Source organism: Thunnus maccoyii, chromosome 6 (genome assembly GCF_910596095.1).
Source record: "Thunnus maccoyii chromosome 6, fThuMac1.1, whole genome shotgun sequence".
NCBI classification, from domain to species: Eukaryota; Metazoa; Chordata; class Actinopteri; order Scombriformes; family Scombridae; genus Thunnus; species Thunnus maccoyii.
In genome coordinates, this window is record NC_056538.1 from 3390374 (window position 1) to 3416199 (window position 25826).

At 39.5% G+C, this 25826-nt stretch overlaps 2 protein-coding genes across 3 annotated transcripts; one reads left to right on the forward strand and one right to left on the reverse strand.

Moving 5' to 3' along the window:
* The first annotated feature begins 333 nt into the window (after nt 1-333).
* Nucleotides 334-16890, forward strand: appbp2 (amyloid beta precursor protein (cytoplasmic tail) binding protein 2). Its single transcript, XM_042414343.1, has 13 exons — nt 334-750; nt 6041-6129; nt 7903-8054; nt 9421-9544; nt 10383-10551; nt 10672-10761; nt 10915-10982; nt 11070-11175; nt 11287-11411; nt 11912-11997; nt 12261-12451; nt 13354-13519; nt 14643-16890. Exons 1-13 carry the CDS (start codon nt 613-615, stop codon nt 14903-14905), a joined length of 1767 nt encoding a protein of 588 aa, XP_042270277.1. The 5' UTR covers nt 334-612; the 3' UTR covers nt 14906-16890.
* A 2450-nt stretch (nt 16891-19340) lies between these two features.
* On the reverse strand, nt 19341-25680 carry si:ch1073-145m9.1 (CDP-diacylglycerol--glycerol-3-phosphate 3-phosphatidyltransferase). Of its 2 annotated transcripts, XM_042413705.1 has the most exons (6): nt 24961-25679; nt 24618-24713; nt 24315-24427; nt 20502-20625; nt 20212-20384; nt 19341-20129 (listed from the first exon to the last, which is right to left on the reverse strand). In XM_042413705.1, exons 1-6 carry the CDS (start codon nt 24998-25000, stop codon nt 20064-20066), a joined length of 612 nt encoding a protein of 203 aa, XP_042269639.1. In that variant the 5' UTR covers nt 25001-25679; the 3' UTR covers nt 19341-20063. The 2 variants fall into 2 exon arrangements, with proteins under 2 accessions (XP_042269639.1, XP_042269640.1); XM_042413706.1 differs by lacking the exon at nt 24618-24713 and having other exon boundaries at nt 24961-25680.
* Between the last annotated feature and the right edge of the window lie 146 nt (nt 25681-25826).

Genomic DNA, 25826 nt, shown 5'->3' on the forward strand with positions numbered 1-25826 from the left:
ACAATAAATGAAAATGTATTTTATATATAGCTTTTTGTAATGGAGCCTCCCAGCCAAAATATTTCACACGATTGTACTTGTATAACCAACTGGAGTGACAATAATCTTCAATCTTGAATCTTTTGACCTAGAATTTCTTTTATTTATGTTGTAGGTTGACAAGGTATGTACGTGCCATAATTATGCAAAATGACAACCTTTAATAACCACAGTAGTTAAAGAGTAAACACCGTTACTAAAGCCCACCAAATATGACTTTTCTCTTTGAGTATAAAAGGCTTTTCTTTTTTTTTCTTTTTTTTTTTTTGCATTGACTGCACAATTGCGTCATTGCGTCAGCGCCAGTAAATATGTGCGTCGGGACGGGACGGGGGCACGGAACTGCTGTAGGGTCGACGAATAATCGGAGATGAAGGAGAAAGATGGACATTTAACAGCGGTTTTAGAAGTGTAGCGGTAACTCGGCGAAAGCGCGAGTATTTTGTAGCCTCACTGCAAAGCGAGTGTTATATGAGGACTCGCGGAGGACGTGCTTTAATCGCAGTAAGTGAGTGTAGGGAGAGCCGGGGAGGGCTGTAGCTGCTGGGGTTTCTTTTGGAGAGGGAAAACAACATGGCTGCGGTGGAGCTCGAATGGATCCCAGAAACACTGTACAACACCGCTATCTCGGCTGTAGTGGACAACTACAGCCGGTCAAGAAGGGACATACGCTCGCTCCCAGAAAATATACAGTTCGATGTCTATTATAAGGTAAGATTTACCAGTCAAAGGAGGCCCATCTGTATCTGACAGCTACCAGACTGTACGTGTTTGTGCAATCAGCTGCTAACGTTAGCTGAATATCGATAACCCGATGCTATCTCTTGAAGGGGGAAAAATACTTGTTTGGGGGTCTAGCCAACTTACCCCTACCTAATATTTTCTTTAAAAATTATATAGCTAGTATGTATAGCGGTATAATGAACGTATGTTTGAATAAGAAGCCAAAAACTAGCATTGTTCTCGCAGCTAATTATATCAATGACCGTGTAAATGAACTGTGTCAGTGTTGTCATGTAAGTCAACATTGTTTTGTTGGTTCAGGTTGTCAAGAATCTGTTTTGACCTAGCCTATTGGCAAACATAGCTACTTGCAACATGTGTGAAGAGCCTTTTAGAGCAGTCAAGTTGTCAATTCGCCATCGAGAGCAACTATAGAACAGCAATATATTAACTTTATAAGATATTGAAATAGCGATGTCAGAACAGTGTTGTTCCATAAGCAGTGCTCAAGCCAGGATTTTAGAAATTCTGATATCTTGAGTCGCCTTTCATATATGGCATTTGTTCCTCCGACCACAGGAAAACTACACTGTCTTGTCAATATAAGGGCACTTGTCAATATATATGGTCATATACAGTATAATGTTACTAAAAGTAATGGTGTTCTTTGATGATGTACACTGGCACTATGGTTGGATAAAAGTTTGTTCCTAATCAGACATCAAAACAGGTTTTTAAATTGATATCACGTTTTCATTATTAATTTACATTTTCTGTAAATTAGGTTATTAATTTAAAAGCAGTAGGTTGCCTCCGAGTTTCCTTACATGGTGGTTTAAAAGTTATGTCAAGTGTGACAAAATGTATAGAAACTGTTAAGTTTAAGATATTGAATCTGATATTAATGTTATAGTCTTGAAACACTATAACCATAACATGTCACAAATATTAATAAAAGGGCAACATTATCATCAGTGACTTCCAGCCTTTGTCTCTTCAGAAACAGCGATCTGTGGTGTCTGTCGGCTGTAGTAAGCTGAGTCTCTTCACATTCTCATTTTATTGATAGAAATACAGTAAGAGTAAAGTGATGTCTGCGATGCTATAAATGTCTTCCACTTTGGATCATGTTTACAGAATTTGCATTTAACCACGTAATGCTAAATTATCTTTATGAACCTCTGCCATTGGTACTGGACTGTGACAGTGCTATTCACACATACTGAATTTTGATGGCAACACCAAAAATTAATGATATTTTCCAACAGGTGGTTAAATAAATGTTGCACCTCCCAGACAGCTGGAGGGCAGCATCACACCTCTGCCTCCTCTTCACACTTATTTACACAGGTGAAAGGAGGGACTCTTACCTGATTGTGTGTACCCATGTTCATTAAGAGAAGATAGCAAACATGAAATAGAAATCAAAAGCACTAGCATGTCATACCAGTGGGCACAAGTCCAGTTGAAGCACTGATGATGATCTCCTGTAAACAGAAGTCCTCAGAGTGCTGAACTGCTCAAATTCCCAGAAAAAACACTTGTGGATGTGAACATTGTGTCCTCAGTATGGCCTTGATCCTTAGTATTTTACCCGTGGCTTCTAACGTTTTTTTTTTTTTTAAAAAAAAAGCTTTTAAGTAATCCTCTGCAAAGAGTCTAGGTTTTATCATATTACCTATGTGTATGTTTTATCTACCAACGGAGGGTGTTTTGACCAGAATGTCCTGAGAGAGTAAGTTTCGGGTTGATAGGGTCTGTCTGTACATGCCATAATTATGCAAAATGAAAAACCTTTAAGAAACACAAGAGTTAAATAATAAACACTAGGGGTGCAACAGATCACAAAACTCACAGTTCGGATCGTATCACGGATTTGAGGCACGGATCGGACCATTTTACGGATCAGCAAAAAAAAAAAGGGGGGGGGGTAAATAAAACATTATTTTCCATATATTCTGTAAAACACTTACAGCATGGAACTTTTGCCCATGGTCTTAAATGAAAACAACATTCAAGATGTCCAATGTTTAAATAAAATCTTAAAATATATAAAATATTCAATGCTCAATTGTTAAATTAAATTGTAATATGAGGCATGACACCTTCTTCCTTTAAACATGGTAGTGAATGAAACAACAGCCTGTGTCCACATCATCTAAACTTGATGATAACTTACAAACATGAACACAAGTCTTGTCTTGAAGCTTAGTTTGTTGACCGAGCCATCAAACAAACATTACGTCAGTTAGCAGCTAGATAGCTAATTAGCTGCTCAGCTGCAGGACATTTAACAGCAGGTAAACATAGCTGCAGATGTCACTACGGATACCTTAGATGCTGATTTGGTTGTTGCTCTTCAAAATCCCTGTTAGCGACACGCTGTCCGTCCATGACTTGTAGCTACATCAGTCTGTTTACGTTGTCTTAAATGAGACATTAAATTTTGCAGTTAGGTTCACATGTGTCCTGAACCGTGGGGGGCGATCTGTACGGATCATGAATCAACTATGATCCATTGCACCACTAATAAACACCATTACAGTATTTCCATTTGTAAAATGATAATGATGATCTCCTGTAAACAAATGAAAACAGAACATGTAAACTGCCCCTCAGAGTGCTGAACTGCCCAAGAAAATAGGATAAAATTTCCAGCTTTATTACAAGATTTCACCCAGACTGTCATTAAGGGGGGACATGAACAGAAAGTCTTCACTTGGCAACACATGGAAAAGTAATGGGGCATTTTCTTCCATTTTTACAGAAGGCTGTATTTTGCTATTCTCAGGCTTGTTTTCATCAAGAAGCATAAATGACAACAGTGGCAGATTAGTAAAATGAAATGTACTATTTAGCATCAAACCTCAGGTTTTCATGCATTTAGTTCTGATGTGTAATACAACCATTTTGCTGCCTTTGCTGTGATATAAGCATTGATGTCCTTTGTGTAAGACTGGGAAGGCCAGCTTGTGGCAGTATGTAGTAGCCCATGAAGAGCTCTCACTCGGCTTAAACACAGCTGAGCAGGTATTATTGAGAATAAAAAAAAGCATCTTGGAGGCCGAGTTTGTCAAAATGTGCAGGTAGGTAGAGTTAGCTACATTTTCAAAGACCTCTTTCAGACAGGAAACGCATCACATGCACACAGCTACATGGAGTTACATTACATAAAATAAACACTATTTCACACTAATCACCCTCTCACACTGTCCTACTGTCGCTCTTGCCATCCCTCTTTTTCTTACACATTTTGTCAGTCTTTTTCAAACTAGCAGCACAGTTGGATACTAATGTGTAATTTATATGTTAATAACACAAAACAAATCTCTGATAGGAACTCCTGCTCACCAAAGTCAAGTGTTGTCTGACCCTGTTGAGTTGGGAGTTAGGTTGTGAAGGTTTTTTAAGCTTTTTCCTCATGATTTAAATGTTTTGGCTTGTATTGCCTTTAATTAATATTATAAATAAAAAACAATAACATGACACACTGAATGAAACCACTCACCAAATGTAATTCTCAAGGTTTTTACTTTTGTTACTCTTAAAGTAAAGGATACATTGTCTGAAGTAATGTGCAATACCACAGGTGAACTTCTGCTAGGCACCAGGAGCCTTCTGAATTCCCTGTAGTTCAAACCTACACACACACACACACACACACACACACATTGACATCACATTTTTGTCTATGTAGCTTCTTAAACTTCATAATTATCCCAAAGGAAATTTAGTTTGCTAGCAGCCATTAACACGCAGGTCACATGGATACACTGTCACTGTCACAATAGTGAAGGATAATAAAAAATATATACTTATAAATAAATGTACATATAAAAAACAGCTGCAGATCAAACCAAAATAGAAACACTACTACCGTCCTGTACATGAAAAAGATCAAAATAAGACCAACACCTAATCTAGAGTCACATAATATGAAGTTCCTGGTGATAAAGTGCTGTTGTGCCAATCTCTATATTAAATTAAGTCTTTCAGTGGCTACAGATATAAAAGAGTCTAGAGAGTGTATTTATTTTGTGCATCCTGTAGCAGAGGTCAAACTCTTTATGAAGTGAGTCATCTGGACAATTTAGAGTCAGTTGAGTCTTACTGATAACGCTTTTATAATAAATATCTTGAAGCTAGCCTTGCTGCACCCTCATCACCTCGCTGGCCACCTTGACCAGACTTAACTAGCCTCTTTTTATTTACCAGACTGAGGCAACCAATCCAAAACCACTGTACAGTAAGTAAGAACAGACTCAATAAAATACAGATAAAGTCGCAAGAGCAGTGCACACCTTAAAATAATTCAATCTGTCTAAAGGTCCAGCGGTTTATTTCTTTAGCGATTGTTATCAATCACAGTGCCCAGATATTTCTACTCAGGAACAATATCAATGTCTGCATCCTGGGAGGTTGCAGACTTGCCACAGCATGAGGGTTCCATAGATCTATCATCAGGGAAGGCATCAAACATGGTTAAACCACTGGTAAAGTGAGTTATAAAACACCCAGTTGACGATAGAGACATGTGACGCATTTCTAAGCACACAGAAAAATGAAGTTGACTAATCAGACTCACCATTGAGTACAAAGTGATAGCACAAACATCATATATTGTACAATGATGGTAAAACAATGGCTTACAACAAGTTGTCTTAAAGACTCTTCAGTTGGTTGAGTTGTCATTTCAGCACTAGAAATAATTATTTGTCTCACAGGCAGGTTACTAAAACAGATGTGAGTTAGCGTGACTAAAGTTTACAAGCCCTGGTGTCCAAAGTCATTTGGAAGAGTAAACACGCACAAACCAAATAACAGCGTGTCACCGGTCAACTATTTCCCCGTGGTTTGGACCGATGAAACCATCCTCTCACATAGTCTCCTATCACTCTGACAGTTCAAGAGACACAGCTGAGACTGGTAGTGTCCCCCATAGACCCATCATGGAGAGCCAGTGAATATACCAACTTCCAGCTCAGCGCATTTCGATGACAGGCTAGACATCAGCAAATGTTTTTGTTTAAACCCTGAACAGCAGACAACATTTTTGTAAAGCATCACTTAAAACACAACTGTAACAGAAAGTCAGATGGAAAACAGGACAGAAACTCCACCATCGTAGCTACACACCTGCACGTTATTAATCAGATCAGTTTTCACCAGTAGAGTCAATATTGTGCTCCTAATTGAAGAGTTGACATCTGTATTATTCTCAGTGATTCTCCATGCTCACGTTATCCTCCCCCCTTCCATCTCTTTGTGTGTGTCTCAGCTTTACCAGCAGGGTCGGCTCTGCCAGCTGGGAGGGGAGTTCTGTGAGCTGGAGGTGTTTGCTAAAGTGCTGCGGGCTTCAGACAAAAGGTAAGAACATAATGGGACTAAGCCGTCCCTGAAACCTCACACCATCCACATTGACCCATCAGTAGGCAGACAAAGTGGTCCTGGAGAGTCAGGTCCCTGAAACAGATGATTATCAGGGCTAGTTCAGACTGTGTGTGCTGAAAACTGCATTCATTGGATAGAGGAGGGGTTGGATAGTGGCTTGTTAATGTAAGTGTTCCAAGTCAGATTCACCTGTGTGCACACAGACAGCTGGCAGACAACTCAAGCAGGGTATATGTTAAATCATACATACAAATGCAGAGGCAACAAAACACAGCAGTAGAAAAAGAACAAAACAGCAGCATAAAAATGCCATATAGAGAACCTGTGATGATGGCAGGACAGCACTGACATGATTCCACTATAGTTCAATGATTTAGTCAGTTCTGTTTGAAGAAAAGTGTAGACAAAGTTCAGTGTGTCAGCACTGATGTCCTGATGCCAGGTTTTATCTGAGTGACAGTCGAGAAGAGGAACTACAATTTGTCATGTAGGCTGATCAGGGCCTGTAACATATTTCTCAAGGTGAATGTTGACCTTGAGAAATATGTTACTTAACTTCACATCTAGAGGAAAGTCAGGTGCTAGCAGTTTGTTTAGGGCTGAATTTGCATCTTTGTTTGTGTACTTATCGGCTTACAGAGAAAGTAGGGCAGGCCAAGGAGCAGCTATCTTTGAGAATGATGGCAGTTTTTGAACTTTTTCTACTCATGACAGCATAGTTGTGTGACAAAAGTTACATAAACTGCTTTGATTGGCTGTTAAACAAACTCGAGGCTATCTTAAAGGAGCCAGTTAGTGCGGCTTTGTCTCCTTTGCTCTGTGCAATGTGCTACAGCGCACTGAGTGACAGGTGAGATCCTGGCAAACTGTAGCTGCTGCCATTCAGAAATAGAAATTATCATCAAGTGGTAAAACCTGAACACAATAAATATTTTGTTTTCAGTAGTCCCATTTCATATATATATATATATATATATATATATATATATATATATATATATATATATATATAACACAAACTTCTTTTTTTAAAATTTGAAAATGTTAATAGTACGGCTGCTAATGTCATGCCAAGTCATCAGAGCAGAGTCGGACTGTGGCAGAAGAGGAAATGATTTGACATGAAGTTACATACTAAAAAAACGAAAGCAAAGCGGTCCATTCAGGGAGATGAGTGAGAGACTGTTATACAGCAGATGAAGTTACAGTATTGGTGCAACAGAGGATGTTCACCTGCATGAAGGCCCGGAGGCAGCTGCTGGAGAGAGAGTTCACTGTATACAACTGAAAAGCTGCTGTGCCAATAAAAATCAAAAAAAAAACTTCTCAGTAAATTGGCAAGCCTTGATGGTGATATGGTGGACAGAATATGAATGTAATTTAATGGTTATTTTAGTTATATATTCATGTGTGCCACTTAAGAACAAATATGTTAATACAAGTTGTATGTGATCCATTGTGTAGTTTTGTTAAAGTAGATGAATGTAACCTTGGTAAAAGTTGAACCCTGTTCAAACTACAGAAGCCTTTAGGTTAAGGTACATTATTGATGTTCTGTCTATAATGTTATCTTTGTGCTGTATGTTGTTGCTTTCAGCCTGCATTGATAGACTCCATGTGAATACAATAGCAGTAGTCATCAGCATTGTCGGTAACTGTTTGGCCAGATGTTCATGATGACAAACAATAGATTAGTCACTATTTACCAGTCTACTAACATGTTCCATTCCTGCGTCCTCCCTACCACAGACATCTCCTTCACCACTGCTTCCAGGCCCTGATGGACCATGGTGTGAAAGTGGCCTCAGTTCTGGCAAACTCTTTCAGCCGCCGCTGCTCCTACATCGCAGAGTCTGACGCTCATGTCAAAGAGAAGGCCATCCAGTTTGGCTTTGTGCTGGGTAAATGGTGGGGGAGGGGAAGGGAGGGGAGGAAAGGTTTCCAACAGACACTTGGTGATAGGCGGTGTGATACTGAGAACCATGAGTGAATGATGTTATCATAGGGTTGGCTGATAGGAAAAATACATCAGCATTCAGAGATAGGCTGAATTCATTGTCGTTTTGTATTACGGGTCCGACTTTTGTGGTGGCACAATGACTTATGGGACAGATATGTTGATAAATGTGCAGCCTCTGATTTGAGAAGTGCAGCTCCAGAAAGAAGTCTCATTACACACGACTGTTTACTTTAATTAAATCACATGCAAATGACAGGCAGCTACTAAATAACAGGCATAACCAATTATGGTTTCTGTGAGAGACAGCGTTGGATTGAGGCAATCATAAAAATGGCTTCATTAAACTATTCTTGGTATTATTTTTTTTTCTTTTTAACTGTTAACAAATCAACACATGCTCATGTCGTGCCACTCTGTACCTTCCAAAAATGTGATTTCCTAGAGGAGAGTCTCTCAATTTGTTGAGCTGTTGTCGTAATACTTCACTGAGCTCATTTTGTTCCAGAGCTATGAGACCAGTGATGAGACTGGGTGACAGCATATTTATCAATCACCACAACCAATCTGTGCGCCAGTGACCTTACACTTTGTTCCTGTTATTTGGCTTGTATGATTAAAATAAGGCCCTAAATATAAAATAGTAAGTTAATATATTTCAGTATAACCATAACCTCTACTACAAACAAGCCATAGCTCAGCTCCTCAGCTACACCCACAAGCAACAACAGCAGTGTTCCACTTAGGTAGACAATTTTTTTTGCTGCCACAAGATATAACTGATGATGATGAAAATATTAAAAATATTCACTTGCATTCAGGTTTATGCGGGCAAGTTACACAAGGAAAAGCTTTTTTTTCAATCTGTTTCTAAAGTCAGCACAGCATCTAGAGAGATTTACTACATCTTTAGACTGTGATGGATGCTTGTTAAGCAGTAAGTTGGCTGGCTAGCAAGCCATGACAGTTACTGTTTGTGAAAAATGAGTTGACTCTCTCTCACAAGATGAGCCTGTAGCACATATTTTAAAGCTGCGTTATCATGGAAGTGAAGCACCGGATGTGCTCCGGTTTCTAATGTAACCATGCTTATAGTCTGTTCGATGTTAGAGTTCTAGAGATGAGTGTCTCTTCCTTTAACAAATATCTGGCAGATTAGACACTGTAAGATGTGTTGCCCCCTCACATAGTTCGCACTATGAGTGTTGTTTTGCATAATATGTTTTGAGCACCAGTTACCACGGGTGATGCTGAATCCACCTCCCTGCTGATGGCGAGACTGTTCAAGTGATATCATGTTTTCCTTCTAGGGGGCTTCTTGTCTGACGCTGGCTGGTATGGAGATGCTGAGAAAGTGTTTCTGTCGTGCCTGCAGCTCTGCACACTGCACAGCGAGGTCCTCCACTGCTTCCGGGCTGTGGAATGCTGTGTCAGGTCAGTCGCAAAAAGCTGCGGACAGTCTGTATGTGGTTTATATTTACCAAGAATTAGTTAGACTAGGGCTGCAACTAACAAATATTTATTATTATTTATTATTGATTTATCTGTCTATTAGTTGTTTGGTCTATAAAATATCTGAAAATGATGAAAAACATCTATCATTGTTTTCCAAAGTCCAAGATGTCATCCTCTAATGTCTTGTTTTGTCCACTAACTAAAGATATTCAGTTTAATGTCATAGAGGACTAAAGAAACCAGAAAATATTCACATTTAAGAAGCTGGAATCAGAGAATTCTGACTTTTCGTCTTCTTAAAAAATGACTCAAACTGATATATCGATCATTAAAATAGTTGGTGATTAATGTAATAGTTGAAAACTAATCAATTAATCGTTACAGCTCTACTTTAGACTCCCTTTGTGTAGAACGTGTAAATTAGTTCACTTTGGCAATACGCTGAGTGTCTTAACTTGAATTGTAGTAAACTTTGAAGATATGAGATATTGGATTTGTTAAGTTTGTCAGTGCAAATGATGCAGCACTCAGTCATGTCTTATTAATTAATGTGCCTTTGACCTGTAGAGCTGCACTTGCCACTCCGGCACAACAACAAAAAATAAGCTCAGGAAAGGTTGATCTCATCAATAGGTTGACAAATGAAGAAGTGCTGCAGCCTTATGAAAGATGAACGCACCAACCTTTGTTTAAATTGAATCATGTTGTTGGTCTTTGAAATCTTGTTTTATGCTTATATGTATGTCTACATCCAGTAACTAAATTGGACTGAACAAACTGAGATTGTTGTTAAAGTTGTCCCCTCTCGTCTCCGCAGGCTGCTTCATGTCCGTAACGGTAATTGTAAGTACCACCTGGGGGAGGAGACCTTCAAGCTTGCTCAGTCTTATATGGACAAATTAGCCAAACATGGCCACCAGGCCAACAAGGCAGCGCTGTACGGCGAGCTCTGTGCCTTGCTCTTCGCCAAAAGCCACTATGATGAGGTACAGTTCATCACCAATGTTTCTTAGAAAATAATGACATGTTTATTTTACAGTGTGGTTCTATTGTTGAGACATTTCTAACTCATATCTTTATCTCTGCATTTTTTCAATGTCTTCCAGGCATACAGGTGGTGTATAGAGGCTATGAAGGAAATTACTCCAGGGCTACCTGTTAAAGTAGTGGTTGATGTCCTCCGGCAAGCCTCCAAGGTTAACAATGTTCATGATATTACAGCATGTTTGCGCAGACAGAATGTATCTACACCACTACAGAAGAGCATTTTATTGTATGAAAGAAAATCCATTGAGCTTTTGATAAGTGAAACCCAGTGTGTGAAGTCTGACTTTGTCTGTCTGCCACAGGCCTGCGTGGTGAAGAGAGAGTTCAGAAAAGCAGAGCAGCTGATCAAACATGCAGTGTTTCTAGCAAGGTAACCTGCTGTGTCTTATAAGGACTCTACATTATTATTATTTGTTCTCTTTAAATGTTTCTGATGGCTTGTTTTGTGTCTTTACAGAGAACACTTTGGACACAAGCACCCCAAATACTCTGACACACTGCTAGATTATGGATTTTACTTATTAAATGTAGACAACATATGCCAATCAGTTGCTATTTACCAGGTAAGGCAACAATACAACACAACACAAGTGTGTGCTTATTTTTTTTCATGGGCTATTTGTTGCTGAAAACTAGTGTGGCAATGATGTCCCTTCATTCTGTTCAAATCCTAGACAGCGCTGGACATCCGACAGTCTGTGTTCGGGGGGAAGAACATCCACGTCGCCACAGCCCATGAAGACCTGGCCTACTCCTCATATGTGCACCAGTACAGCTCTGGGAAATTTGACAACGCTCTGTGAGTACAATGAATCTTACAAAGCCGGGACTATTCCTAGTCAGCCGGCTAATTACATTAGACATGAGCTCTCTTGTAGATGAAGCACAAGACCATGACTCATACTGTTATGGTGTTTTCTGTTACTCGCTTTACTGGCTTTTCTGCTGGCTGCATGCTATGAGTGTGTGCCATTTCATATTGTACATAAAAAAGAATAGATCATTTTAGACACAGTGATCTAAAGGTACCAAGAGGCTCAATGAAAGCTGTTTGTATTTTTAACTAATCCAGTGATAGTCCTCTCTGTACACAAAGGGACTGATTCAAAATTGAGTAATTCTGTGACCTCTGTTATCCAGATTCACTTTTGCAATGTATGAGCAGCAAAGCTTCAAAACAACTTTATTCAAGAGAATCGCTTCTCATTCTCGGAAGTGTTTGTCCTGAATAGAATAGCTTTTCTTGCCAAGTCTGAGTTGCATGAAATGTTTGGGTCAGCTGCTGTGTCTGTCCCTCAGATTCCATGCAGAACGTGCCATAGACATCATAACTCACATTCTGCCTGAGGACCATCTGCTGCTGGCCTCCTCCAAGAGAGTCAAAGGTAAGGCATGTTTCCTGGAGACACTGGCCTTCTGCCCATTGTGTGTAAGTTACACTGGCACCCTGTTAGAGTTTTTTTTTTAGACTGGCATCTGTTAGCAGCTATATGATACCTCTTTGAGAAGATAATAGTAAAGTGATGCAAGGACTGGTATGGACTGTAACTTCCAGGAGAATTTCACGTTTGGCACCAACAAATGACACAGTGCTGTGGCTCCACTTTCAAAATGTTGAAAGAATTCTAATGTGTGTTTTTTACATCAGCCCTGATTTTGGAGGAAATTGCGATCGACTGCCACAATAAAGAGACAGAAGAGCGCCTTCTCCAGGAGGCTCATGACCTACACCTCTCCTCACTGCAGCTGGCCAAGAAGGCCTTCGGAGAGTTCAACGTCCAGACAGCCAAACACTACGGCAACCTAGGACGACTCTACCAGTCCATGAGGAAGTTCAAGGTTTATGGAGATAGAATTTGTTTTGACTAGATGAAATAAATACTATAACATCTGATCTGATCACACGGCTACAACGTAACTTGTAATACAGCTCAAACACTTATGATGACCTGCTGTGACCTCTACATTTTCACTTGTCATTTCAAGCATCACTGGCAAGGGACAAGTCCAACATAACAATACGCCCCCGCTCCCAACACCCACCACTTCCAAAAAACCAAAACAACCTCTTGCACTTTCTTTTTCTTTGCACTAATGTTATTGTAGCTTACAACAGAGTTAGTAGCTGCACATAAAGTGCTTCACACTAGTCTTTGCAATTGCCTTTAAAGTAGATCCTAGTGCTAATAATACTGATGACGTAGCCTTCATGGCTCTTATTAGCTGATCAGGCTACATTGTATCTGGCAAAGCTAAATGCAGCAGAGTAGCAGGCTCACATGACTGAAGTCTTATTCAGCTGTGATATGAAGTTACTGTTGCAGTGATAGGCTGAATTTTGGTCCCTATTTAAAGTGAAAAATAGCTACAGATGTGTCATGGAAATATCTAACATCTTGCAGTTAATAAGAGACATGTTTTTAATCAGACCTCCACAGAGAGTAACTCATTAGTCTCTTTAGTCATCATTCAAGATGTATTTGGAAATAAGTAGTTAAGTGTGGAGACCCAACAGGCATCATAACTCATCTCAGAGCGTAACGTAACAAGTGTTGACATTCACAGGGATTAACACAAGCCCACACTGCTGACTGCGATTAAACCTATCCAGTGGAAAATCGACCAAATGTTTTGCTCATTGGACAAGCCCAAGAAACTAAAATGTGTGTTAGAAAATGTTGCCTTTGTGTGTGATCTGTGTCTCAATGTTTGCGTGTGTGTTTGTGTGATCCTGCAACTAGGAGGCAGAGGAGATGCACATCAAAGCCATCCAGATTAAGGAGCAGCTTCTGGGCCACGAGGACTATGAGGTGGCTCTGTCCGTGGGTCACCTGGCCTCCCTCTACAACTACGACATGAACCAGTATGAAGATGCAGAGAGGCTCTACCTGCGCTCCATCGCTATCGGTCAGACACGGGGAAGGGACGGACGGGGTCACTCGTGCAGAATGTCACTGTTTATCTCGCAGTGTGCTTTAAAAAACCGAAGCTGCATCTGAATCAAGACGAACATTAACATATACAAGTCCTGCATCATGAAGCAAGTTCAGCTCAGTCAGGGTCTCTCATTTACCTCACGTCACCGAGCCTAACCTCGGTGATTCTGTTTAACTGGTATCACAAAACTGGTTATCAACTGGCTTGGTTTACTGTGGGTTTACCAGTCCACTTCTGATGCAAGATCAGATCTTGAATGGAATACCAAAGAGGAAATTAGCTAACAGATATACAACATAATCACTGAGTCAGAATAGAGAGGAAGATAAAAATGGTACAAATAATATGCAAATATTATAAGTACGGCTGTGGTTTTAAATAAGCAAAAGCAAAGTCAGCCTGAGTCAAGCTATGCTGCCAAAGCCACAGCCAATCCTCTCTGCTTCATCAGGTCTATCTGACCAAGTCTTCCATTTATTATTTACTGGGAGTGTGCAAATGTTTTATTTCTAATAAAAAGCCTACAGTAAGCATAATTTTTATTTACAGTCTTCATCTCATTAAGTCTAAAATGATATTGACATAAATGTCATGCAAGTGCAAAAAAAAAAGCATATTCCTCATGTTAATGTGAATTATTATGAATGCAGTACTTTTGTCCATGCCAAGATCCTCAGCTGTAGAATTGATGACTCCATTTTTCCAGTGTGCTGTTCAATTAGCAGCCTAGTTACGTCTTCAGATCTGATCCTATGAACTGAATCTGATTCAGAGCACGTTAGCCATTGAGAATAGGTTACTATTGTGATTTACCCCAGTTAAAAGTGAATCTGATTTTCGATATTGGAAAAACCCGGGTTAAGCTCAAAGATGGGTGACTAGCTCGCTAATCTCACTTTATGATTGAGGCCTGTGGTCACTTGTGGGTTATGAGTCAAACTGATTTGATGTGCCTCTCTTTCTTGTTGATACAGCCTCAAACACCTAATTTCAGTTCAAGATTTAATAGCCAAATTACCCAAGAGCATCCTAATTAGCTTGTACTTAGTATGGAATGATTACAAATAAATAACTGTTTCCTTTGTCCTCACAGGTAAGAAGCTGTTTGGAGAGGGCTACAGTGGGCTGGAGTACGACTACCGAGGCCTGATCAAGCTCTACAACTCAGTGGGTAACTACGAGAAGGTGTTTGAATACCACAACGTACTGTCCAACTGGAACCGGCTGAGGGACCGGCAGTTTGCTGTGGCAGACGCCTTAGAGGACGTCAACACTACTCCCCAGCAGACCCAGGAGGTGGTACAAGCTTTCCTATTGGCTCAGAGCCTGGGCCCCACCCGCCCCTGTCTTGGCTGATTTTATGAGGGAAGAGAGAGAAAAAAAAAAGAGACACGTGGGCTTTAGCCTGGCGAGGACACGAAATAAGCCCAAATGTGATGCTTCAGTTGCACACACACTTAATTAGTAATACACAGTAAATTCAAGCATCACCGGCAAAGTCAGTCGGCTTTACAGTCACTGAAGCTGCCAGTACACACACAGACATACACACATTTAGTTGTGGAATTTAAAAAAAAAAAAAAAAAAATAGAGAAGACACCGTTATCAAACCTCATTGACACCCACAAAAACCACCAAGTTGCGACTCCAGACTGGATGCAGCTTCACCCCACAGAGCAGACTGTTGCATTTCTCCAAGAGAAAGAGGACAAACGACTGAGGGGGGGGGAAGAAACAAGAAAAAAAAAAAAAAACCTCAAACGTCCTGTAAGGATGACAAACGACCTCTCTTCTTCTCTTGTCTCGCTCGCCTTTTTCTTTTCAGTTTGGAATCGGAGAACATTTTTTGATTTTGTATTTGAACCAGCCATGAGACTCATCACAGATCAATCCATGTTCACCAGGGCTTTGTACTTTGACAGGATCTGGACCCCACACATCTGTGGAAAAAAAAAAAAAACCCACATCCATCAGCATCATCACTTGGATCAGAGATGGAAAATGTCCGATATTTTTGACACTTGTACAGTAAAATAATACAGCAGATTGTACACTTAAGTTTCAGTTGAAGGCTTCTTATTTTTTGTTTTTTTTCTTTGCAAAGGAATGAAAGTGGACCCTAAAGAAGACATTAGTAAACTCCTGTTTTGAACTGCTTGGTGGAGAGAGATTACAAACAGTGGAATGTGTTGAACCAGTGGGTATATTGTTACACACATAACAGGCTTCACAGGTCTTGTTTCAGTTTATTTTATCTTTTTTTTTCCAGCTTAGTACTGACATAGCATCATTAAAATGCCAATAATTTATATGCAAAAGTGTATGTTTATGTAGCCCTTTTGTTTATGCTTTCTTACTGAGTGAGCCATTAATTCTGAAGGAACACTATGACTTTAAAACAAAGGACATGGATAGGAGGAAAGAGGAAGATGCTACATGTACAGAGGTCTGTATAAGCCTGCCTTTATTTGTTAAGCTAAAGGTGTGGCTTTGTGTGTGTGTGCGTGTGTGTGTGACTATACACAGATAGAGCTCCGGGTGCCTAAGTGCTCCTCTGATGACTACCAGCCTTACACCAGCTTGCAGTTATCTGTCTGTAGACGGACCCATACTTCTAAGTGCTAAATAAACTGATAACCCTTAAGGGCACTACAATGGGGACCAATATTGTGTATTTGTGTGTGTGTGTGTGTGTGTGTGTGTGTGTGTGTGTGTGTGTGTGTGTGTGTGTGTGTTGCCAGCCTGTTTACCTGTGCATTTAGCCTTTCCTCTCCACTCCATCCTGTCAGATATCCCATTAAAACAAAGTTCCAGATATGTTTTTTTTTTTACTGGACCATATTTTCCCATCGGTCTCCTTCATAAAGACTGTTTCTGTTCAATTTCTCATCAACAGTGTCACTAAAGAGCTGAACTGTCTTGTTTGTCTGGGTGCTGACCTTCAATCAAAATGGAGAAACAAGAAAATAACCCTAAAAACAACTAACGACATGTCTTTTTACTATTTCGATGCAGGTATGCTCACTTGGATGCAGGTCTACATGCAGCACTTAAGCTTCTGGGCCACGCATAAAAAATCAGTTCACCCAAATTACTAAAAATACATTTTCCTCACTCACCTCCAGTGCAGTGGTTCCTATTTGCTTGTGACTACAAACAGAGCAATACTGGATTATATGAAGCTGATATTGATTGTAATATATCAGATTTATTTTTCCATGTTAACACACAAAACATTTTTAAAAGATCCCTGGTTATTAAAGTGGCTATTAAACAAACTGTGACCAAGATATGTACTAAGTGGAACGTTATGCAGTTGAAAAATAAACTTGTCAGCGCTCTCTGGTGGACAAACTGTTTTCTGTACTGCAGTCGCCTGTCATTTACAAGCCGGGATATATACAGACGGGTGACAAAGGAAAAATCAACATAGCATTGATTCTACAGTCTCTGAACTCTACTGGAAGGATGAACACCATTCTTCAAAAACATATTCCCTCATTTGGTGTTTTGATGATGGTGGTAGAGAGCGCTGTCTAACATGTCGGTCCAAAATCTCCCATAGCATATGATTCACATCATCTTCATACTCATCAAATCATTCAGTGACCCCTCATGCCCTGTGAATTGGGGCATTGTCACCCTGGAAGAGACCACTCCCATCAGGATAGAGATGTTTCATCATAGGATAAAGGTGATCACTCAGAACACCTTTGTATTGATTTGCAGTGACTCTTCCCTCTAAGGAGACAAGTGGACCCAAACCATGCCAGCAGAATGCCCCCAAAGTATAACAGAGCCACCAGATCCCCTCACTGTAGGTCAAGCATTCACACCTGGAGCAGTTTTTCTTTTAATTTGTCACTCATCTGTATATGTATGCTAATATCAATATATCTACAATATGCTAGTATCGGACAATATACCGGCCTGGCTGATTATCAGTCTAGCTCTGTTGTAACCCCTAACTACAACCCTTCACCACAGTGTGCATGTCTGAAATGTGAACAGTTCAATCAAAGAGTGTTTTACCATTCTTAAAGTGATTTATTTGAATAAGTTGGCATGAAGGGGTAAAACCACACAGTATTTCAGAACATCATTTTGTATGGCAGAACTTTGTTTCTTCATTTTTTTTTTTTTTATTATGACCACTTGTGGGGTTGCTGACCAGGGGTTGGGAACCACTGCCTTAGTGGTATCTAACCATGCAGATAGTTTCGGTTTAATTTTTTCCCGTGAGAACAGATTATCTAGAGTAACATGTACAGTGTTTCTGGAGAAAAAAATGTTGCTGTTGAAGTCTTTAAATGTAATTTCTTGCTGTGAACCCCAGAAATAAAATTCCATTCACCGGAAATGTCAGAGACAGATATATGAAAACCTGGACAAATAAAACCAAAATTATCTGCATGGTTACATACCACTAGAGGTAAGTGAGATACAGTTTTTTTCATCATTTGGGTGAACTGACCCTTTTAAATACAGTAGCATAACAGTAAAAATCAGTCATGGCTCTGTGTTCATTGATAAACTGAAACTGACAGGCGAGACGAGCAGCTCTGTAGAGAAATAAGAGGGAAATGTGCAAATACAGTCCAGCTTGAAATGGATTTAGGCGTTAATATCTGCAACGTTACTGAACAATGTGATGCCTTCGAGTAGTACCCAGCTTTTTCTTACATGAATGAAGAAAACAAGCTTTGCCTTGCTGTTGCTTCAGTGCTTGTCGGACGTCTCTCTCTAGCAGTGGTGTGAGAGGAGGTCCAGCCTTAGCCCCCCCCCCCTTGAAAAAGGACGCTCAGCTACACTCTGTGCTTCGGCTTCAACAGAGCACACGTGGAAATGAATGTTAACCTACAGTACAGATGGTCAAGAGGATACTGTATCACTGTTGAGTTGGGTTTATGGCAGATGGTCAATACATATATCTTATTGTTCACCTTGTGTTCACACCTGAAGTAAATTAGAAGTTATACTCAGTTCTAATGAAATGAAATGAAATGAAATGAAATGAAATGCCCCCAAAATGTAGTAAACATACATGAGTTTTATATTGATGGTACTAAATATTAAATGGACTTCATATGAAATCACACTGTTTCCTTCCTTTTAAAGTGGCTCTTTACTCATACATCCCTGCAAACTGTTTAAGAAAACACTATATGGCCAAAAGTATGTGGTCACCTTTTCTTGACATTGGCTGTTTTCAGTTTGAATTCTGTTTCTTTATGCTAGTTAAATGATATCTTAATGTTACTGCATACACTGATATTTCAAACAGAATGTGTTTGTCCCTTTCCTCTTTCAACATGACATCACCTCTGTGCACAAAGCCAGCCCTGTAAAGAAATGCTACGTTTCTCAGTTTGCTGTGGAAGAACTTGACTGGCCTGCACAGAAACCCATGACCTCAACCCCATCCAACACCTGTGGGAATGCTGACCCTGACGAGCCTTATCACCCAACATCAGTGTTGGACCTCAATAAAGCGCTTGTTACAGATGGCTGTAACGTTCAGGGCCCATATTCACAAAACATCCTAAGGCTAAAAGCTGCTCCTGACTGGCTGAGTTAGGAGAAACGCCGAAAAATAAAGAGAGTGTCCTAACTTTCTGGGCTAAAAGTAATTCACAGAACATCTATCTATGTATCTACCTATCTAATCAGACTCATGTGTATTGATGATATTAATAATATTCAAACTAATGATATAATGATAAACATCATGCACAGTAAGAAATAAAGCCACACCTTTTTAACAGTCAACACATAAAAATGTATTTCACAATTAGTTTTTACACAATTGGTTACAATTAGTTTATGTAACCAAATCCATTTAGATCTTTCTTAATGGGATTTCCCATCAATCATCATCATCATCACATGAAAACCTTGTAACTATTCACAGCTTTGTTTTCGGTTATAATGTTTGGTTATATTTGCATTAATTGTCATATTTTAAAGAGTGTACATCGTCCTACACCAGAGTTAGCCTTTTGCTTAATAACTGCTTAACATTGAGTTTTCTTACATTACAACAGTACAGTGGTAAACAGCTGTTGCTTCAGGTAAGACAGTACATTCAAAACTGCCAGATATTCAATCAGTTTTAATTAAAAACAATTGGTTTTGGTTTTTTTAGACTTATTTCCCTGCATGTATGTAAACACTTTATTTTAAGTTCCCCTATTTAGCATTTATAATCAGTATATAAACAGTTGTTAAATGGCTTATACACACTATAATGTAGCTGTAAGCAGATATGTGTTTATTATGTATTAGTCAACAACTATAACTACTATATATAGTCTTTAGTATTTATTTATCACTCACTCACTGCTTTCTTCTAATTTTGAGCAGGGAGGGATGAGCCATACCTAGTAACTCAGCAGCAGCCATGCATAAAATCAATCATGTTCACTGATCTGATCTTTTTTTTCTTCTTTTTTTACTGAGGTGAGAACATGAAATAAGTGTGAAGGCAGGAGAGCAAAGGTCTGCTGAGTGGATTTCAGTTCTTTTTCTCCTCCAGCTCATCATTGGTGAGGAAATCAATGTATGTCCATATACAAAACACCTGAAAAGACAAATTAGACAAGCACTTTAATGCAACTTCAACTTTTTATCATCATGATGTTTATGACAATGGCATCTCCTACCTCCACTGACAGAGCTAGCAGGCGGCCTGCAGCCAGCAGCACAGTCCCCAGAACCTGAATCCAGAGCGGCAGATACAACCAGCTGGACAGTAAACCTCGCTGGTACCCGTACAGCCACAGCGGGAGGCAGTGCAGCCCGCTCACCACCCATGTGCCGAGGGGTGTCCGAAACCCTGACAGCACCACACACACACACATACATGAAACTCAAATCAACTGACAGGATCTGTGATTTATCTTGAGTACAGTATATATGAACATCAACTTATAAACAGTGACAGACTTGTTACCATTGGCCATGATGGCTTGTATGATTGCAGGGCTGGTGGTGAAGCTGTTCTTCCAGTGGTCACCTCGGGCACTGTGGTTGCACACAAACACACACCACTCCAGTGTAGACACCAGCCAACCCCACTACCATACAACACATACAGGACGACAGACAAGAGACAATTACACCACTGTTACTTTGCCATAAGTAGGAATATGTAAATCGAGGCTGAGTGGTTCAGTTACTGTTCAGCTTGATGTCACAGTAAGCAAGAAGCTGTCTCAAAGGACCACACTTGTATTTCATTACCAGCCATTCTCCAAAACAAATACAGTAAGTCAAACATGCCAAAAATACTGGTGCCTTTGCACTTTTTTTTTAGAGTAACTCAGATTATTCAAAAATAAGTTGAAATTGAAAGATATTTGGTCTCCATATTTTTGATTTTGCCTTTAGTGTTGGAGGCAAAATTATGATTTTGACATACCATTTTTCTAATAACTTATGCATACATATAATGAAATACAGTGAATTGAAATAGGTTAATTAATAATTATTCATAAATTATTGCTGGAGTTTTGCTGTTGGAATGTTGAGTGTGGACAATCAGCTGATTGAGGCAGTGATTGAACCAGCTGATATATAAAAGCTCTGAGCTGTTATGAAGCATCTGTTCTTTAGTTTTTAGCCAAATGTTTGTTTTTTTACTGCTGAGTTACAGTAAATTTAAGCTCTTTTATTTTTAAACATCAATATCAACTCCTCTGTACACATCATCCGATAAGAAGAATCTAACTTGTTTGTGGAAAAAAGGAAAACTATCACAGCAAAAATTAAATGAGAGGGGAAAATAAAAAAGACTAAAATCAAGAAATCAGTGGACTCTGAGTGATGTTTGTGTTGACGTAGACACGTGACAGGAAAGGAGCAAATACAGTGAATGAAAACTGCTCTTTTACATGGCGTTCTCCTTTGAGAACCTAAGATTTGCTTTTAATTCAGAAAAATGGTATTGACAGAAATACTGACATGCTCATCTAAAATTAGAAATAGAAAAAACTGAACAGCTGTGAATAAATGTCCTACACCTCTTTATTGGCAGTTTGAGCCGTTATTCTTCTTTAAGTTGCTGCTCTTCTGTCACATTGTAAGGGTGCCGTCTCACTTCTGCTGTTTTCTTTTCTCTCCACACATGTTTGATTGGATTTCAATCTGAACTCACTGCTGGCTAGAATCTATCCAGCATTTAGTCTCTGGTGCTTTTTGAAGTATGTTTCTGGTCACTGTCCTGCTGAAAGACCTGTGATCTTCTGAGGAGATCAAGCTCACTGACACTTGGTTCAACATTATGCTCCAGACACCCAGTGAGTGTCACTGGCTCAGTACATCACTGAACCTCCTTCATGTCTGAATGTAGGGATTCTGTTCTTTTCATTAAAGGCTTCATTTCACTTAAACATCTAGATTAAATAGTAAAAGGTTCTACTTTGGTCTCATCTGTACACAGCACATTCTCCCAGAGGGAGTTTGCTTAGTTCAGATATGTTTCAGTGACCTTCGGTTGGGCTCATGTCTCAAAGATTCTCCTGGGAATCCTACTACATATACCAAACACACTGACCTTTACACACATTGTGTACATTGTGTCTAAAAGGTCAAATTGAGTCTGTTTGGCACTTGATTTAGGTTATTTCTTCACCTTTCAAACAATCCTTTCATTGTTCATCTTTCATCAATTTTTCTCCTGCAGCCATGTGCAGGGTGGCCGGCCACAGTGCCGGTGTTATTAGAAGTCTTTATAACATTGTTTACAGTGGACAAAGGAAAGGAAGAGCTCCAGAAACTGACTCATAGCCTTGAGAATATCCATGCTTTGTCATATTATTTTGTTCAACTCTCCTTCTACTCCACATGTTCAGTGTGGCACACATGGGGACACAAATCAGCAGTGAGAATCAACTCTTTGGTTAAAATTTGATATTTAAAGCTCCCTCAACTCATTTTTTTCTTCTCTTCATGTTACTTCAGTTGGATGTTTGAGCCTCACTGTGCAGAATAATGTTTGTGCAGAGTTTGACACTAGGACTGTTTTCACAATCATCTGCTGGAGGGGGAAAGTTTCTCAAAATCAGATTTTAAGGGGCGAGCAGGATTTGTGGCATCACAACTAGTTTGGAGTCAATTGTGGGCCGGTAACCTACACAAGTATGGAAACTTGAAACCCTCAGTGCACAAACACTGAGAATGGATGTTACGGTGAGGAGACATCTCGTGTCCAGCACTTAAACTTTTATATGAATAATATTTGTATATTTATAGATTATAGCATTTTTAATAAGGAAGAAGAAGCAGATGTCTTTTTAAGGATTTAAACAAGATAATTGAATTTTTTTGTGGGAAAACCATATCAGATACAAATTGTTAGGGCCATTTGTATCTAAAACTGTGTTAAGGTCATTCCCTGGTTGCCACAGTAGGTGGCGTATTGGACAGCAGCATATGGAAAGGTATATGTAGAAGAAGAGGCAATTACTCCTCAGGTGTGCTGCTTACCGGGAGAAGCACACAGTTTTTTGACCGCCGTTTAGAGGCTAATCTTTAAGCCTTTTTGTTGTTTTCATGCAAGTTATAGATATAAGTGTATGCATAGCAAATGCTTTATTGGTGCACGTTGATAAATAAACACATCCGAAGCGCAAGTCCGAGGATGTTTGATTTAGTACATGGAGCCGCCGCATGACGACGCGTCAATTACATGTCCCGGTAACAGCCCCTCACTGTGGCTTAGGTTTTTTTTGTTTTGTCGAAATCAAGTCACTACACAAATTATTATTGTTGTTTATACATCTTAAAACACATCTGGAGGGGAGTCATTCATGGTTGAATCATTATTATATTGCGAACATTTGCAACTCAGCACCTCACTTTCACTGTATACATCAACTGTACATATGTAAACGGGGAAGTAGTTTTTATTTCAAATATTACTTAAATGCCAACATTTCTGGTCACAACTACGGTGTATATATTGAATATGTTTGCTTGGTTGTTTTTTGTTTTTCCTTCCAGGCAGACATCGGTCTCCTAAAATTTAACAGTATTATAAAGTCTGCCTTGCAATACCACAAAATAAGTGCAGGCATGACGCACTCGTAATGAAAAAAGTGAAACTAATCACTGCCTAGAAGGTAAAAATCTAAAAAGTAACAGTTTACCTTGGAGAACGTTCAAAGTAAACAGGATTTGTGTTAAAAGGGCTAACACATGCAAAAACACTTTAAACTTGATATGATGGCCAACGTCCTGAACAGCAGCTTGTTGGAGTGTTTACACTCCAGAGTTTACTGTTGCTGCATGTAGAATATAGAACATGATATGAACCAGAACTTATTGGCCTTTAAGTGAGCAGCCTAAATCCCAAATGATTTGATTGAAACATTGGCCAGTTCTAAATAAAACATAGAAAACACGGCTTCTGCTGCTTCATGTTGACAGCAGGGCCTGTTTTTGGCATAAACAGCATGACTCCACAAATCCATCCTGACTGCTGTTAACAGTACAGGCTGCTGGAGATCAAGAGACAGTGTTTACCAGCTTGATGACAGCAGCCAATTAAAACACAGTTTGCATAATAACATGCTGTGTTGGTACTGTAAATCTAAGACATGAAGCCTGAGGTAGTGTCCAATAAAACATGATGCCAATATGCCCAGAGGCACAGTTCTTCATGTGATCATCATCACATTGCAGCCTGGCGTAAGCACTAGTGTGTGTGTATGTGTGTATGTGTGTGTGTGTACTGTATGTGGTGAATGTGCTGCAGCCATCAGACCTCATACAGCTGGCTCCACAGCATGCCTCTGCCCAGGTTGTCCACCACTACGTCAAGCCAGGCCCCAAACCTGGAGGTCTGACCCAGCCTCCTGGCCAGCCAGCCATCTACTCCTGCACAGATATCATTATTTAACAATGTTATAATATCACTATCAACATCTCACCCAAAATAGTCCAGTCTGATGCTAGCTCAAAATAAAACCTACAAGCCACATCATTTCAAAAATATCAACATTACAGAGTAGTGAAAATTCCAAGCCTGATCCTGCAGGTCAAATAAAGTGAACAGATGGTACGTTACCATCAAGTGCTATGGAGATCGAGTAAAAAAGAACAAACACTGCTGGTATTTCATATGCTGCCCAAGCAGCAAACACAAGGCCAATTCGAAAGTATCCTGAAAAAGAGAAATACATTACTAACTCAGTAGATCATCCACGTGACACAACTTTTGAATTCAATGAAACATTTGGTCACCTCCATCTAACTGACCATATTATGGGTACCATACAATATCCTAGTCTGGCTATTATTTATTTTAGTGGGTGGGTTACCCAGGTTTTCAGCTACCACGTCTTATGTACAGTAAACTGACGCTCCCGTAACGTTACATTATTGAAAAGTTAATGTACAATATTATTCACCAATGATATTCGGCCAGTAAAGCAGAACTTTGTGCACCATCTTCAGTCTATTAAAATGATGCAACCAGTTTTGTAAGCGGACAACTAGCTAGAAAAACAAACAAGAACACTACTTGTGACCATATATCTCATAAATATATTCCTCGTTGAATCTCCGTAGGGTGTCGACAAGCTGTGAGCACCTTCATATTCTTCAGGTCAACAGAGTGACCGAGGAAGCTCTAGTGACGCTGCGTTGCCGTACGGTACGCGTGCAGCGTCTTCTTCTTTTGTTTAATGGCGGGTGGCAACTAGTGTTTAGGGTGCATTACCGCCACCCACTATGCTGGAGTGTTGGCCAGAGTTCCTTGTTTCCATTAGAACTGAGAGCGAAAAAAAACCCAAATCCTCTTCATTAACCCAGTTACTTTTAAAAACTCAAACAAGGCTTTATACTTTCCTTCCTCAATGCTAAATAAAGTCGCACGCAGCGTTAAACCAAACTCCAGTCTAAAATCTGGAAATTTAACAGTATTATGCTTATGAGGGAAATGCATTTAAATAAGAATGGTCAGTTGAATGCCTCTGATTGACAGTATATTGTTAAATTTTAGGATTTGATTTAGAGGCTTAAGTCTTCGTAGTATATTTTTTAGGAATATTGCATAATGGTTATAATTAACTAGTCAAAATGTATCAGCGTTATCCTTCTTATATTTGGAACATGCCAAAGTGATGAATTTCTTCGAACAAATTCTAAAAAGTCTTAAGTGGTTTTCTTTGGGGAAGGCACCTCACCTATGAGCCAGCAAACATTAAAATTGTACTTTTTTGAAGAGTTCAAGAAGCGGAAGGCTTCTCAGTAAATGTAAAAGGGGCAACTAGCA

Bases quoted from the DNA above. Each gene is read 5' to 3' on its own strand.
- appbp2 (XM_042414343.1), top strand. From the start codon at position 613: ATGGCTGCGGTGGAGCTCGAATGGATCCCAGAAACACTGTACAACACC. The intron at 8,055-9,420 runs GTAAATGGTGGG...TTTTCCTTCTAG, and splicing joins CCAGTTTGGCTTTGTGCTGG to GGGGCTTCTTGTCTGACGCT. The intron at 10,552-10,671 runs GTACAGTTCATC...AATGTCTTCCAG, and splicing joins CCAAAAGCCACTATGATGAG to GCATACAGGTGGTGTATAGA.
- si:ch1073-145m9.1 (XM_042413705.1), bottom strand. From the start codon at position 25,000: ATGGTGCACAAAGTTCTGCTTTACTGGCCGAATATCATTG. The intron at 20,385-20,501 runs GTAACAAGTCTG...TGGTGCTGTCAG, and splicing joins ACAAGCCATCATGGCCAATG to GGTTTCGGACACCCCTCGGC. The intron at 20,130-20,211 runs GTAGGAGATGCC...TTGTCTTTTCAG, and splicing joins TGCTAGCTCTGTCAGTGGAG to GTGTTTTGTATATGGACATA.